Source organism: Callorhinus ursinus, unplaced genomic scaffold (assembly GCF_003265705.2).
Source record: "Callorhinus ursinus isolate GAN/ISIS: 27379988/994484 unplaced genomic scaffold, GSC_fseal_2.0 scaffold14, whole genome shotgun sequence".
NCBI classification, from domain to species: Eukaryota; Metazoa; Chordata; class Mammalia; order Carnivora; family Otariidae; genus Callorhinus; species Callorhinus ursinus.
This window is the reverse complement of record NW_027397076.1, coordinates 10,857,979-10,873,909: the sequence shown is the minus strand read 5'-3', so window position 1 is coordinate 10,873,909 and position 15,931 is coordinate 10,857,979. Positions and strand designations below refer to the sequence as shown.

Below are 15,931 nucleotides of genomic sequence, written 5' to 3'. Positions count from 1 at the left end.
TAATTTCAAGAAATTGACTGAAATTCAAATCACAAATCTGGTTTTAAATGGTGTTCTGGACTCTATGCACTATTTCTGCTGATTACAGCATTGAAGTAGCTGGACCCAGATAACGGAGTTAATAGTATTAAATCAGAGATGCCAAATTAATTTCTTAGACGTGTTCATAAATAGCTCTAAAATTATTATGAGCCTTGACGATTGAAAAATGTTCCCATTTTCTTATTGTTCATTGGTGACATAATTAAGATCAGATATACATTTAGAATACAAGATTCCCAGAATTATAAAACCACGAACGAGGAACCCTAAGGGGTATCTAGTCCAACGTCCTCATTTTCTAAGTGAGAAAATGAGGCGCGGGAGAAGCAGGGGAGTGTAGTAGTTAAACGCTTGGGCTCTGGAGTCAGACAGACCTGCGTCCCAGTTCCAGATTGGCAAGTTCTTCACTATGTGACCTTGGGAAAGTTATTTAACCTCTCCTCAGTCTCTTCAAGTGTGGAACAGAGATAAGGACTGCCCTAAACTCCAGGCTTGTGGTAGGATTAAATGAGATAAACATGCAAAGCATTCAGCTCAGCACAGAAGACTGGTATATTTTAACTACTCAGTAAATATTAGCAGTTATTATCATGATGACTAAGAGTGACTTCCAAGGCAATGTAAGCAGCAACAAAACCAGAACACAGAGTTCTTGACACATATCACAGCTTTTTTCATCTAAATACAGTACCTGGGATAAAAGATTCATTGGCACTGACAATATAACTCTACATCAAATAGAAGGATAACTAGTTTCAGTCTTCCTGCTATTGAACTGATCCAAATATTAAATCAGCGATCACATTTGGAGGTCTCAATTTCATGAAGATTCACACATATTTGGCTTTCCATGAGCAATCGATATTACATATTTGCCTTCATAACTGTTTTAGTTTAATTTTTAAGTATTTCCCACCCGACACTGCTCATGTAAAATAAAACAACGTATAATGGCCACAAATAAGAGTTAGGGTTCACTTGCTAACAATCTTAAATTTGACTCTGGTTGGTTGCCATATGGAATGAGTCTACCATTCTTAATCTGTACTGTCAGGTATGGCCACAGCCTCTATACATCTGTTATAGAGGAAGCAAGGATAAGGGACACATTAAAAAAAAAAAAAAAAAATACAGTGGATATGCAGTATGAGTAAGATTCGGTTTGGCTAATAGAGACTCCTAGGAATCCAGCGGCCAATGATCACAGACATTTACAACTGCCATTTTTGTCAACCTTTACTGCCCTTACATGATTTACTCAGACTTGTTCTTTTTCTTATACTAAAAAAACCCCAGAATTGAGAAGTCTCATAAGGAATATTAGCTTTATATAATAAGCTCTCAATACTTGAGCATTTGATAATTTTTTAGTTAATTGATGGTCTTTACAGTAAATATTCTCAGACCAGCAGGTAGGTGCTTAAACCGTTTTCTTGCAATAAACTAAAGACCATTTTTCTCTTAATCTGGAGAATGACCAATGTACATACAATTAACTTGAAATCTTTAAAGAGTAAATGCAACGTGGCATAAATACATCCATACGTCCAACAGACATCAACTCACACTACAGTGAGAAAGCTCAAGTATAAACACGAACAAAGCCCAAACACCTTTTTTATGTAAAGGCAATGTGATTCAGCAGACGAAGAAAATAGTCATTTGAAAAGTGGCAATTTGTAACCATACCCGGTATTTAGTATTTCAACAACTAGAAATAAAAATGTTTGGCAAACTTACCCGCATTTTTGCACAGGCGTCTTGGGTTGATTCTGTCCCTCTGAGCTCTTTTATCAGCATGGAACCTAAATACTAAAATATAAAACAATTCAATGATTTATGAAAAAAAGGATATAAATATGAGTTGCAATTTAAAACCAAACTGTGGAAGTCCTACTGGCTTGGTTTCCTGGCTGAAAGTTGTTAAATAACTTTTAAAAACTAACAGTAACTAATCCTAACAAATAAATGCTTTTAGAGAGAGAATGCTGTAGAATTAACTACAGTTGAGAGCTGTAAATTGCTCTTTATAATAAAACTGCAGCATTTTCTAAAGATGCCATCTTTCAAATCATATTTAACTGCAAAATGGGGGCATCTAAAAATGTTTTCCCTTTTTTTTTTTTGAGGCAGCAATGTCTGCAAAAATAAATCACGCTACTCTCTACATAATTACAGGGTTGTATGAGACAGCTGAGAAGCTAAGCGACATGCACCCCATTTGGGCTGAGTTGGCTGCGTAGGTAATTAACATTAGGCCGCTCTCAAGCGGAGATGCAGTTTGGGGTCTTTTCATTCACAGCTGCGCGCCCAGTGGCTGATCCACCTGAGAATGGGATGCGAACGAGATGGAAGCCTGCGGGGGAGAGGGAATGGCATCTCGGTTGTTTCAGAAGGGAGAGAGCCCATTTCCTGGTGCAAACCGACACTGGGTGGGGGGCCGCTGAATGGGGTAGGAGAAAGATGAGAACGTCTCCTCCCAGGAATTACCGATCTTTTTGCTGTTAGGTGATCTAATTCAACACTGTCTTGGTACAAAACGCCACTCACTCTCCAAGTTCTGACTGGGAAGTGGGGGGGCAAAGAGTTTGTAGCAAAATGTCTGTTGTGCCTTTCCATCAATTGATTCCTCTTCAACTTTTTGAAGCTTCAATAGGGTTTCTTTCTTTTGTCATTTTTTCCCTCCCTAATCTTCCAGGAAAAAAAAAGAAAGCGAGAGAGCGAAAGAGCTCTGTGTCTTAAAAAAAAAAAAAAAAAAAAAGAGCTCTGTGTCTTAAAAAACACACACACACACACAAAATAATTATTTTCCTGACATGGCGCGCTGCAAAAACAGGGCTGGGGGGCTGGGAATCAGGCGTGCAGACCAGGAATGCCCGACGCGAAGACGGGCGTGCCCAGAAGGGAGCAGAGGGCGTGGTTAAGGGCCCGAGGCAAAGCGCGTTCCGAAAGTCTCAGGGGTTTGTGTGGCGTTTGAGCTTTGCAGGAAGGAGGCATTTCAGTTCCACAGTTTGGGGGAGATTACTGCTGAAATAAATCCAATGCTCCACTATAAGTAGGCAGCAAAAGAGGGATAGATAACAAAATGAAAAAAAGGGCCGAAATTGCTATGCGACAACCAGAATGCGCACGTCTTAATCAAATTAAGGAAAATGATCTCGGAGAAATCCTTGCCTTTTCAGTTATTGGGGAATTTTGTCCTAACTGAAACATTTTTTTTTAAAAGAGGTGATTTTACTTTTCCTGCTGTAGTCATGACAACTACCTGTCCCCAAACCTATGGTATTTTTTCAACATTCACCTGTTCATATTTCTTGCGATTCTCAGCTAAGCCTGATTCTCTCTCCTATTAGAAAAAAGTACCGAGTAATATAATCCTAATGAAAAAAATGTTTTTGAGTGTTTTGAGATCATTGGTGAGTGAGTGTTGATGTCTGTGTTATATTTATATTCATTTCCATTTTAAGATTGTTCTTTATCACATTTCATTTAAAACATACAATTGTCTAAGAAGGCAAAATAGACCTTAAATTCACAAGATTAAAAGGGATTATTAAGCTCTATTTACTTGGACTTTCTCTGTATAGAAAAGGCTACTTTAAGAAAAAGAGAAGGGAACACTTTAAGCGAGGACATTTTAGTCTATTTTCAATATAAAAGTAAACAAACCAGAAGTACACCCTCCATTCCCACTGGTACCCAAATACTGAATTTATGTTAACTTACAAAAGCTTTGTAATCACACGATTGGAAGATGAGCTTTTCTGGGTGGTGTTGCCAGTATTGTACTGGAGTTGAGGCTGTGGCTTCATTTGGAGGTCGCAAGGTAATGGAAGGTTCTCCCCAGTCTCCTGTCTGAAAATCACATTTATTCTAGAGGTAATATGAGCAGTTGGCAAAGCTCATTCCCTACAGCTAGCCTGAGTTCATCTTTTACATGTGTGCTGGAATGGGCAAATGCATTTGGGTGTATTATATGTGTAGAAATACTTTTACTGTTTATTACGGTTTTACATATGTGGTAGCATCATATTTCCCAAAGCTGAGTTAATTTCTGGGGCGTGAAAGAAGTTATTCCATTTTTAGAAGGACACCCTAAGCTAAATGATTTTAAAATAAAACATGGAGATATTCATAAATGATGCACTAATTCATGATTTTCTGTTACAACAGAAAAAGAACATACGACCTTTGAAAGACTTTTCTGTTTTTAAGCTTGGTTATTTGAACTTTTTAGTCTGAATTGCTTTTACATTCAGAATACACAGTTCCATGAATTTGTTTCCAAATATGACATGTACCATGTACTTGGGATGATTTTAGATCTCTGGAGAAAAGATAGTGTAAGTGTGATTCTAAACAAAATTTTTGAAGAAAAATTTACAAATGGATGGCTAGTTTCCCTCATCTGAATTCACTTGTATTGACAAAATGCCACCGTGACAGTCTTGGATGTATTCAGCTACCTTTCTCAGGAAACCTTAAGCACAAATGAATAATAAACATTTAAATGCCAAGTTTGGTCATACATGCAATATGCATGTACTTGAGGATCTTAATTCACAAATACAAGCACATGCACATATGATGGCGTATCATTTAATGCATACGCCCACTAAGACAGACCTAAGACGGAGGGACATTCCATCCTTCCACCTATCATTTTCCATGAGGTTAGCCTCGACTAGTTTTATTACTATAATGACTTAGTGTGAGCATCTATAAAGTCAAAGGCCGGTGTTGGCAGGTCTTTTCTGGGTTCTGGTCTGATTTAGATATTATATACGGGTGATTTCTCACTTTTTTCCCTGGAAAAGATTCTAATTTCTTGAAGTTCAGTTCTTTGTTCTCAAATGGACATTAACAAAAACTAGACAACAGGCAGATTTCCAAAGCCACTCTCTTTTAATCTGGATTCGGCTGCTCTTGTAGAACTAACGAATTACCTTTCTCAGGAGTTGGAAGAATGTAAATAAGTCTCACGAGCTCCCAAACCAAGTAAAACCTTGGTCAGAGACCAAGTTCTACAGAAGTACTAGCAAATGGGTTGATACTGTAGGGTTTCTTAAGGAGGATTTTCAAGGAATCTAGGATAAGAAAGCAAAATTTTGGATGTAGGTGTATGTTTTGGGGGAGAAAAAAGTCTACAGCTTTCATTAAATTCTTTGAAAGGATCAGAAACTCCAACAGCTTAAAAACTGCAAGTCTCCAGGAAGAGCTTCAACAGGACGTGTGTTCTGGGGTAGAGGACTGGCATTCCAATTTTCTCTGTGCAGTCTGGACTTACGTTGGGTGGCACATGCTGCGGCTGCTAACGCTGGGAAGTGGTAGGCACAGGCTTTGCTTTCTGAAGTTTCTGTCTTTGAAAACTAGAGGAAAACTCTAGAGCCCCTCAGGACTGCACGGGCCTTTTCACCGAGGCAGAGAACCTGAAGCTCTTCTCCTCGAGATGAGTCACTCCCAGGCTCAGGCAGCGCAGTTAGTATCTTGCGAGCTCATTGGCTTCTCACTGGAGCACATGACCTACCAGAGTCCCTCGAGCACCTCGAGCCCTAGTCTAAGCCATTCTCTGTGTTAGTTTTGTTCTAGTTGCTAATTTACCTGCATATGGCTTGGTTCTCTTATCTCCTGTCTGTTGAAACTGGTAAGACTTTACCTGGAATAATTACTTTAGCATTTTTGTCTGTCTTATGACCCATCCCTGACTCATTCTTGAGTTTTCTCTTTATAACTTTCATTTTGTAAAAAAAAGTGGCTGCAATTAATTTTAGGAGAAAGTTTTCCTCTGGCTGCCTATTATGATCTTTTCTTTTCCCTCTCTTTCAAACATCTGGTCTGTATCATCTCTCAGTCTTTAATTCAACTGGCTGTGATTTGCTCTTAAAAAAAAAACTAGTATGAAATTGAAAATGTAGAAAATGTGGATTTCAGTACTATTTTGAAGCTGAATGTTAATTTAAGCTGAATGTAATTTAAGTGATAATACCTATAGTTAAAACTCTGAAAACATGTAGCTAGGAGTTCTTAATTAAAAAGCTCTCCCCAAATCCAGCAAATCCTCTAGTCCGCCCCATTCACCTTCTTCCCCTCCCTCGATAAAGCAACAACAACACAGCAAACAGGTGTTGTACATTTAAGTCACGGGTGACACTGTTAACAGGACAACAGAAGTTTGCACGCAACTCCGTGAGATGATACAAAAGGAGGAGTTGTTTGACGTTAAAAGACCTTTCGATCCAGTGTTTGCTGAGGTGACAACTGAAATCAAGCGTCAGAGCTTCGCGTTAGCCCTGTCTTAGTTTAGCTGAGGTATCCCTGGTCCGAGCTCAATAGGCAGCTCTCACAGCAGCCTGAACAGACATGGCAGGAGCTGGGGGCACCCTGGGTTGCGGTGCAAAGGCTGGGGGTAGGGCTGAGGGTGGGCATGAGTGGGGTGAAGCTGGGGTTATGGGGACATTTCAGGTGTCAGTACATTAAGCATGCAAATCATATGCAAACTCATTCCCTAACTGTTGAATTAACTCAGGCACTTTTGTAATTAAACTTCAATGTGAGTTCCATACATGTAAAGCAGAACTACAGCCAAATGCTGATCCAAATATTCACATCGTCCCCATAAGTTGTAGCAGCCATTTTGGGAAGAACAAGCCCCAGCACATACCACCTCGGTCTGGAAATCATCCCGACCTCTTATTTGATAACCACTTGAAGAAACGCTTGGCACATCCATTTAACTCAGTTTAGGCAGCGCCATCATCTGCTCTTCTAGGACTCCACTCTGGAAATCACACACCTCCTGCTTTGAATTCAGTGATCGGACTGGGCCTCCCTTACGCGCTGGGGGGGAGGGGAGGAAAGTACAGGGAAGAGAAGTACAATTCTTCCTTGATGTTCTTTGTGGCCTTGAAACATGGTTCCGGTCCAAATATTTTTAAATTCTCTAGATAGGGACTGAATCTATCTTTCTGGAAATAGGAACTTAGTTTTGTCATATTTAGGGCCTATTTCCAGACGTTCATTTTCAAAGGAGGGAAAAGTGTTCTTAAGATTGAAGTTATAAAAAAATAAATGTATTTGCTTCCTAGAAATTCATCAGCTTATTCTTAATGTGTTTAACTTTAGACCAAAGAATATTTATAAGACTCCACCTGCAGGTGTTGAGTCTTGTCTCTGGAGTTAGTTTTATGAGAACGGACAGATTTGGTGACACCCTACTGCCAGGGGGAGGTATGGCCTGGGCCTTAGGGTGGGTTATAGCTTCAACTGGTCCACCGACAGTAAAAACAAGAGTTGAGAGAATAAGGGTGCCTTAGGGCTCACCCGTCCTGGAGGCTGGACCGCAGCAGGAAGGAACTACGGAGGAAGTGGGTAGGGCAGTACACTGTAGGGACCGGTGAGAGAAACCAAAAGGTAAACTGGGGTTTCTACCTTAGCTATAAAATAATTCCAAACTGGGAGGACCATCGTTAGGTCTTGTAAAATAGTACACTCATATCGAGATGGTACCTGTATTTCCTCAGGCAAATTAAAAAAATTAGTTCTCCAGGTAAATTAATAAAGTTAATTTAATAATTTCCCAGTTTAAAAAAATTTTGTTAAATATGAAAAAAACAAACAGATCTAAAAAGTCTTTTGCCTCAAAGAATGGTTTATAGTCAGACCTTATCCTTAACAAACAGTAGATCTAAACATAGGTAACAGTGATGCAATTATATTTAAATAGAATAACAAAACAGGAAAAGGTTGGGGTAAAATTCTATCTTTTAAGCTATTACTGACTGGCAGTACTCTTTAAAATGCTTAAGTAATTATAGAAGAGAAATTCAATGATTCAAGGCACTCTTACTAAATGTCTTCAGGCTACTTTTTTAGAGCATTTAAAATACTTAAACATTTTCTTTATGTTCATGTATTAAATGATTTTAATATTCCAAGAATTTGGCCATGGCTTAAAACCTCATTTACATGGTATGTATGTATGTATTTCCTTTAGGATATTATCAATGAAACAAAGGAAAATGGACATCATTAAGTATCCTTTCCAGCTCAAATAAAAATTAAACTTTGAATATAAACAAAAAATATAATTTGAGATTAGAGCTTTAAATGGAAAATTGATTCTGTTGAACAGGTATTTACCAACTGCCAACTCAGCATGCACAGTGTGGCCAAGTGTGAAGAGCTACGGTGGGGCCATACTTAATATGATGTAATTAAATCAAATGTCTTTTATCCCACCAGCTGAGAAGTATAAAACCACTAACTGAATTTAGTTATAGCCCAGGAAAAAATTCACAAAAGTCTACAGATAAGTTTTTACTGGATGGCAGAGTCTAAAATGCAGCTTTTATAACTTTGCTTTATTCCAAAAGGTGCTAAAGCTGCATGACTTTTTGTTCATATGCACCAGATACATAAGGCAAATGCAAAAACATCGTATCACAGAGTTCTCTTCTCCAAACACGGAAACTGAAGATACTACATATTCTCTATGCTCTGTGCATATGAAGGGACCATCATCTATATCCTTATTTTCTTCTTGAGAAAAACATTTCCTAAGGATGTCAGTAAATAATTAAAAGCCAGGATTATGACTTAGCTTCCTAACATGAACAGAAAGGTACGGTATTTTCCAAGACTTGTATTATTCTTTTTAAATTTTTTTAAAATTAGGATTTAATTGTTTTTTTTTTTAAATAGCAGCTTTTAAATCCTTTCTACTAGGAACTGTTTCCACCTACCTGCTTATAAATTTAGATCTGAATATTAACAAACATTATTCTCTATTTCTTCAGAACACTTAATGGAAAGCGAAAATGATTTTAAATGACGATTGTTAGGTTAAGGCTTCACTTTCAAGAATTCTGACAAATATCGATCAAAGATGAGCTACCCAAACTTCCATAAGATGTCTGTGATTACATTTATCTTCTGTTATCTCTGAGGCTTTGAAGAATGCTCCACAGAGCTCTATGCTTATAAATATGTAAGCATGGGTTTGGATGTGAATGTAAGGAAGGGCCTCCTATAAACATTCACACACACACGGAAGCAGGATGCTACAGCAGGTCTTTTAAAAATCTTTCAGAATCAAGAATGCTAGTTTGGTCAAATGCAGCTGGTTATACTCAATTTGTTCCTTTGGAGGATAAAGAGCAGAGATGGCCACTTCTGAACATGAAAAAGCACTGGTTAGCATTTACGGGTTCGGGAGGGACTGCTGGGTCACCAGAGCATCAGTACCAGGCAATGTACAAACCCCACGAGCCCAAGAGCCAGAAGTCCCATGCACAGGGGGGGTGTGCCTGACGTGGCGCCCTGAAAGTAGGCCCTTCACATGCCGCCCCGAGAGCTCTCCTTAGTGATTCTCAACCAAATGCCTCAACCTCTCAGGCAGCAGGCTATCTGATGGGGAAAATTTAACAGGATATGAAAATAGGATTGTATCTTAAAATACAAAACAGAAAAGACCAAACATTAAAATGTCTACTTCCCAAACAAAAATGGGTTTTTTTTTTAAGTGTGCAGAGGTAAGCTGTGAACATTTGGATATTACACAGCTCAGAGTAAAATGGGTCACGATTTCACGCACATTCCAAAGATCAATTCAGTATTGTCCAATGGAAAAAGGCTGAGAACCACTTTGTAGCTGTAACGGTGTCGCTTCCGGCCATACCACTCCCACGCTCGCATAAAATGTATACAGGCTATCATGCAAATCAGACTCAAATACTTCTCACAAGTGAAGCACATGAACCTCTGAGAACTTTTGGACAGGATGGGTTGACCAGCCCATGGACATGGGAAAGTACAAGATGGGGAAGAATAACACTGATATATACATGTGTATGTGTGTGTGTATATATATATATATATATATATATATATATATATATATACACATATATATATATATATCTCAATTTACCCTTTTCCTTCTTCCTGTAAAAGCAAGTTAACACAGACACCTGGGATGAAAGCCAAAACTCACATGAAACAGATTTTAACTGCAGACTTTAAAAACCAGGTATGTTTCTCATTTTAGGACAATGTTTGCACGTCAACTGGTCACAAGGCACAGTGAATGAAGTATCAGAGACAAGATCTCAGGAGTCATTAGACATCACAGATCGTCTGCATTGCCAGGACACAGTACCTGCAGCTACTGACAACACTTTGCAACACATTACATAGCGCAAGTTCAGGAAAGAAAATAACCATTTGTAACCTTACATTATGAACCTGATGGATGGCTGAGAAAGGAAATCCAGCGTTCTGATTCGTCCATATCTCACAGACAGACGACTGCTGATATAAACAGAAAACTATCTCATCTTGTCAATATTTAGAACATGGCAGCTACCAAGGTAGCATCAAGGAGGGGAAGGAGGAAAATAATAAAAAGCAAAGAATCACATTTCTTAAACACACACACACACACACACACACACACACACACACACACACACTCAGAAAATGTTTCAGGATGCCCAGGTTTAATAATTGGCTTCCAACTCATTCTTTTGCTTAAAAGCATTTTGGGTTGGCTGGGAAAGAAAAAAGACCATTTAGACATTAGTTTTATATCAAGGGAGATTACCAATAAATTCACATCTTGGAAAAAGCAAACTGTGTTTAACATTTGCCAAAGACAACGGAAATACCTTCCCTCTTCACATCATCATTTCAGAGGATAAATATTTTCATGGAGTTCAGGAGAGATGGGAAAAAGCCTTTAGCGCAGAATACATATTTTTGTTTTCTTATCTTCAATGACCAAAAGCAAACAATGCAATAAAATGACTTTCCTGACTTAGTCATTGCTCCATTTGATAAACCTAGAAGATCCTTCTCCCTCCAGAGTTCTCAGGGGCAGAACTGTGGTTGACAAGGGGGGAAGCATCATTTGGCCATTCAGCAGTGGAAGGGAGTGGCGGGGGAGGTGGCAGGAAGGATACTAGGGCAGGGAGGGGTTGGGGTCAGGAAGCCAGGGTCTGTTACTGAAGCAAACACTTTGGGGAACAGAACTGGGGAGCCTATAGTGAGTCAGCTCCATCATCCTGACTCTCCACCACACCATTAACAAGCTAAGAATTAACAATTATTAAAAGGCAATAATGTTTGCTTGCTTAGAACAGAATGCCAAGCTAACCCCCACTCCTGGGAGTTACAGCCGAAACCACCAAATAAACCAAAGAGGTTCCTGGCTTGATTTTTATAAAGTTCTTTTCCTGAATTCCATCATTCTAAAAGACACGATGAAACTGAATCACAGAAAATGGCAGCATGCCTAAACTTACTCAGTAAGCACGGTGAACATCCCCAGAATTCACAAGCAGGGCTTACAAAGATCATGCAGGAAGGAGATAAGAACATAACCACAATATGGTTTAGAAGCCCGGCAAAGAACAATTGCATCAGCAAATGAATTATGGAAAAGAAACTTATCCCTGGCTAAATGTTTTCCCTACCTTCACCCTCCCAGAAACACTCACCAGAAATTTAACATCTCTCTGTCCAGTGACAGTGGCATTCTCCCCTCCCCCCCAGACAACTTTGCTTTCCATCCCTTCTGTCATCTGGATGGCTTGCTGGGGACAGACTGTTAGGTAATTGGCATTCCGTTAAGGAAGTAAGATCCTTGGGGTCTGACCGAAGGCAACTGCAACCACCTCCCACTTAAACCGGCTCTGCTACTCTCAGTTCCCTCCCTAGACTTCCCGGTATTCTCTCCACAGGGGATCTTCCTCTTCCTACCTTTTCAAAAATTCAATCTCTAGGAAGTTACGTCTTGTGACCATTAAACCTCCAGCCTCATCTACAACAGCTGCCATCTGATTTAAATGTACCAACTCCATGCTTTGGTGGGATCACCACCTTAACTGGCACAAACAGGCATGCAGGAGGGTACCTTTCATATTTTCAGCACTCTCATCCACATTTCTGAGCTCATTCTTTCACAATTTTCACAGACTTTAGAGAGAGACAGAGAGACAGAGAGAGGGAAAGTGGGGGGCGGAGTGGGAGAGGAAGTGAAAATCTCAAGCAGACTCCCCACTGACTGCAGAGCCTGATGTGGGGCTCAATCTCACCAGCCTGAGACCATGACCTGAGCCAAAATCAAGAGTCGGCCACTTAAGCGACTGAGCCACCTAGGAACCCCAACTTCCACAGACTTTTAATGCTAGAAGTAACCCAGGAACCACTTGTCATTTGACAGATGAAGACACTGACATTCAGAAAGGGTAAGTGGCTTGCTCAGGTGACACGGGAGTGTCACACATGTCGGCCTGCTGGGATGGCTGGGAAGGGGTGTCAGCCCAGTACTGACCTCACAGGAAGGCAAAGGAGGCAAAGGCAGTCTCCAGTTACATGGAACTGGTTTTACCGATCCTGGAACAAGTGTATATGTAAGTGGCACCAGTTCAAGGAACAGTCTCAACTCCACTAGGGGTCAAATACCTGAAAGGTTTATTGTTTTCTAATCATTACTTCCAAAAGGGCCAGCCCCATCTCCCCTCCCTGATGGGCACCAGGCCACCTGACCCTTGGGGCAGCCTCATAACTTCCTGGTCACTCTGAGTCACTAAGAATCCCTTTTGTAAAAAAAGCCCCAGTATCATCTGATTCAGACCTTGCCTTCCCTCACTGCAAGCCAGGCTTGGTGGTTAGAAGAGGCCTGATTTGTACTCGGTCCTCTTCTCCTTCCTTCTTCCACTAGGAGTAGGGGGGAGTGGGGTGGTATGGTCAATCGTGGCTATCCCCCACCCCAAGCTCTACCTCCTCGCGCCCTTTGTTGGAGAGGGGAGGACAGAGGAAGGACAAAGGCCTCTTTTCTTATCCGGCTCTGGCTGAATTCTCTGACAGCTTGCACCGCTTCCCAGAGCAACGCTCCACCGGAGTAACGGCCTCCAGGGTCCTCTTGTAGGGGCTGCCACCATCCCGCCCCACACAGGTTCTACTGTGTTTCTGTGTGAGATCTTTGGAGAGCTCTGTTGGGGAAAGGGATGGGGTCCCCACTGCACAGTTCCAGATGTGAGAAATATGTCTCTAGCCTGACTTCCTCCAACCTCTACTCAGCCCTCCTAGAGCCCATGCTCCCCCGCTGGATGGGACGCAGGGGAGAGGGTACGACCCAGACTCCTCCTGCACGCCCGCCCACATCACACATACAGACAGCCTGGCTGTGCAGGGCAGGCTGCTCTGTGACCACTCCCCTCTCTGCCAGGACATGTCCCTCCAGTTCTCTCTTCTTCAGCTCAGGTTGGTACATCTGCCTATCAGAAGTGCGACTGTGGAATGAGATGCCTGTTTCCCCTTCTGGCAGGTTCCCCCACTCTGCATGAGCCTTCCTCTTAGAGCTCTTCTAGAGTAGGCTCTGAGTGCATGGGGACACCTCTCTCTTCTCCTATGCACTCTCCTCAGTGGCTCAGACAGTTCTCTGCCCTTCCCCAACACCAATCTTCTGCCTGTACACACAGGCAGCTGATGGTGCCCGGTTTCACCACCTCCTGGTCAATCCTGAACAGGGTAGCTGACTCCATTACTGGCAACTTTCTCTTGAGAATATTCCGTACTTAGTTCCTACAGGAAATTTCCCACTTAATGTCTTGTTACACGAATCTTATCTTCCAACAGTCAGAGAAAGTTACCAGAGAGTTAAGGAGGGAAGAGAGGGTCTCGTACATCACTTAGTTTATTTTTTTAAATCTGCATAAAATTTTTCTTAATGAAGAAAAAAACTCTACCTCTAGTCACATACACTGAAGAGAGTTTGTCTGTGGCTTATATACATTTGAAAGATGTTACAATAACTATTTTCATTTATAAGCTGTGTCTTAAACTTAGAAAACAGTAACACTTCTATAAGTTCCAACAATTAATTGACTCAACGCAAAGGGTGAAAAGTCAGATTTTTAAAAAAGAGTTGAAAATAAAGGCAGTTAATTGTGTTTTAGTTGTGGAGGTTGTTGAAGAAAACGCTGATACATTTCAGATACCACAGTAATTCTTCTGGCAGTAAATAATTTATCAGGCTCAAAGAGCAGTTACTTTAGGTGGATTAGCTATAACTGGTGTCTTCATAAGATAAAATGGCTCTTCTTCTAGACACATGGTTATTAGACTGAGTACTGGAATGAGTTTTTTTTTTTTAATGCGGAAGAGTTTCCATCACAGAATTTCATTATACTTATGAAGACAGTATTTCACAGTACAACTTGTATTGAAGTGCTGAGTTCTGAACAGTTTTGAGAAAGAAAATACTGGTGATAAGATTTCGTCGGGAGCCCAAATTCCTAGAACAGTAGTGATTTAAATCTAAGTTTTGTTTTTTTTTTAAGATTTATTTATTTATTTTGAGAGAATGAGAATGAGAGAGAGAGAGAGAGTACATGAGAGGGGGGAGGGTTAGAGGGAGAAGCAGGCTCCTCGCTGAGCAGGGAGCCTGATGCGGGACTCGATCTCGGGACTCCAGGATCATGACCTGAGCCGAAGGCAGTCGCTTAACCAACTGAGCCACCCAGGCGCCCTAAATCTAAGTTTTAATTAAGCTTTAGAATGTCCTCATCTGTAAAGAATAATAATAGTACTTGACCTACTTATTTTGCCAGGTTGTTCTGCAGCTCATGTTAAGCTTCATGAGAGGGAGAACTTTTTCACAGCTAAATTTCTGGCACCTCGAACAGAAAAGGCCATCAAGCATGTTTACTGAATCAATGGAACCGTAGAATGTGTTCAAAGTTTCTTGACAAAGAGTAAAGCACGACAGGAACATTAATTACTACTATTTATTATCATTTGTAGTTGGTCTGCTTTGTTCTCGCCACTTGCGCTTTTAGTCAGTGACGTCACTGCTGACACATTTCTGGTAAAGGCATCAGAAATTAACCTTGCAGACTTCTTGTTAGAATGGTTCTCATTTTTTCCTGATAAAGGTTGATAAAGGGCTGCTCACTTTGTTGAAGAGAGAAAAAACATTTGTAATTAGTATACCTATGTGTTAAAGGGCTCCTTGTACAGAGCCTGGAAACAATTCTATAAAAGGATGTTAAATATTCCTCTGCAAATTTCACTTGCTTATTTCTCAGGCTAACTTAGTTTATCTGAACCTGAATTACGATGAAATCCAAATAAATGGGGATTAAAGAAAGATATAGTAGTCTTATAACCGAGATACAGTCAATAATTGAACGTGGATTTCTTTGATGAAGCCAAGGCATATCATGTTATCTTTAGTTTAGACCTCTCTCCTGACTCTGTAAATGTTTTCTTAAAATACAACACACGTCTCGTTCTTGTCACCATCATGTACCTCAGGTTACCAGGAATTCAGTTCAGAAAATACAACACATCTGCATTCCAATCTAATGACAAAATGTAAAGCGTAGTACCTATATCTTCAAGGTTTTCTTCCTAAAGGTAGACTTCTTTTCTGCTCAACTGGTAGCATTCCAGTAGTTTATGATATATTCTCTCTTCTTCCTCATCCATTTTCCCCCTCTTTACTGGAGCATTCTCAAACAAATAGTACTACAACATCTTCTACTAAAAGCATTAAAGAGGGCACATACTGAATGGAGCACTGGGTGTTATATGCAAACAATGAATCGTGGAACACTACATCAAAAACTAATGATGTAAAAAAAAAGTAATGATGTAATGTATGGTGATTAACATAACATAATTTTAAAATATTAAAAAAAAAAAAGCAAACGGACTCCTTCCCTTGACCCAACACCCTTCTTGAGCTCCTATTCAATTTCTGTTCTTCTTTAAGAAGCAAAATGCCCCAAGAGGTGCCTACGCTTTCTCCATATTCCCTTTTCCTGTTCTCATTTGAGCCCGTTCTACAGAAACCGCTTTTCTCTATACCCTTCACTCTGCCAAA

The 15,931-nt window shown here is 40.3% G+C and overlaps 1 protein-coding gene across 19 annotated transcripts in view; it reads right to left on the bottom strand.

Annotated features, from left to right (window-relative positions):
• ANKS1B (ankyrin repeat and sterile alpha motif domain containing 1B) overlaps positions 1-15,931 on the bottom strand; it is a 1,107,306-nt gene that overhangs the window by 51,746 nt on the left and 1,039,629 nt on the right. For 11 of the 19 annotated variants that reach the window (XM_073900444.1, XM_073900442.1, XM_073900438.1 and 8 more), the window contains 3 exons: positions 10,276-10,350; positions 3,769-3,897; positions 1,783-1,854 (listed from right to left, as the gene is read on the bottom strand). In XM_073900444.1, the coding sequence (XP_073756545.1) occupies positions 1,783-1,854; positions 3,769-3,897; positions 10,276-10,350 (276 nt within the window). The remainder of the gene's footprint in view (positions 1-1,782; positions 1,855-3,768; positions 3,898-10,275; positions 10,351-15,931) is intronic. The other 8 variants (XM_073900441.1, XM_073900456.1, XM_073900448.1 and 5 more) reach the window with 2 other exon arrangements.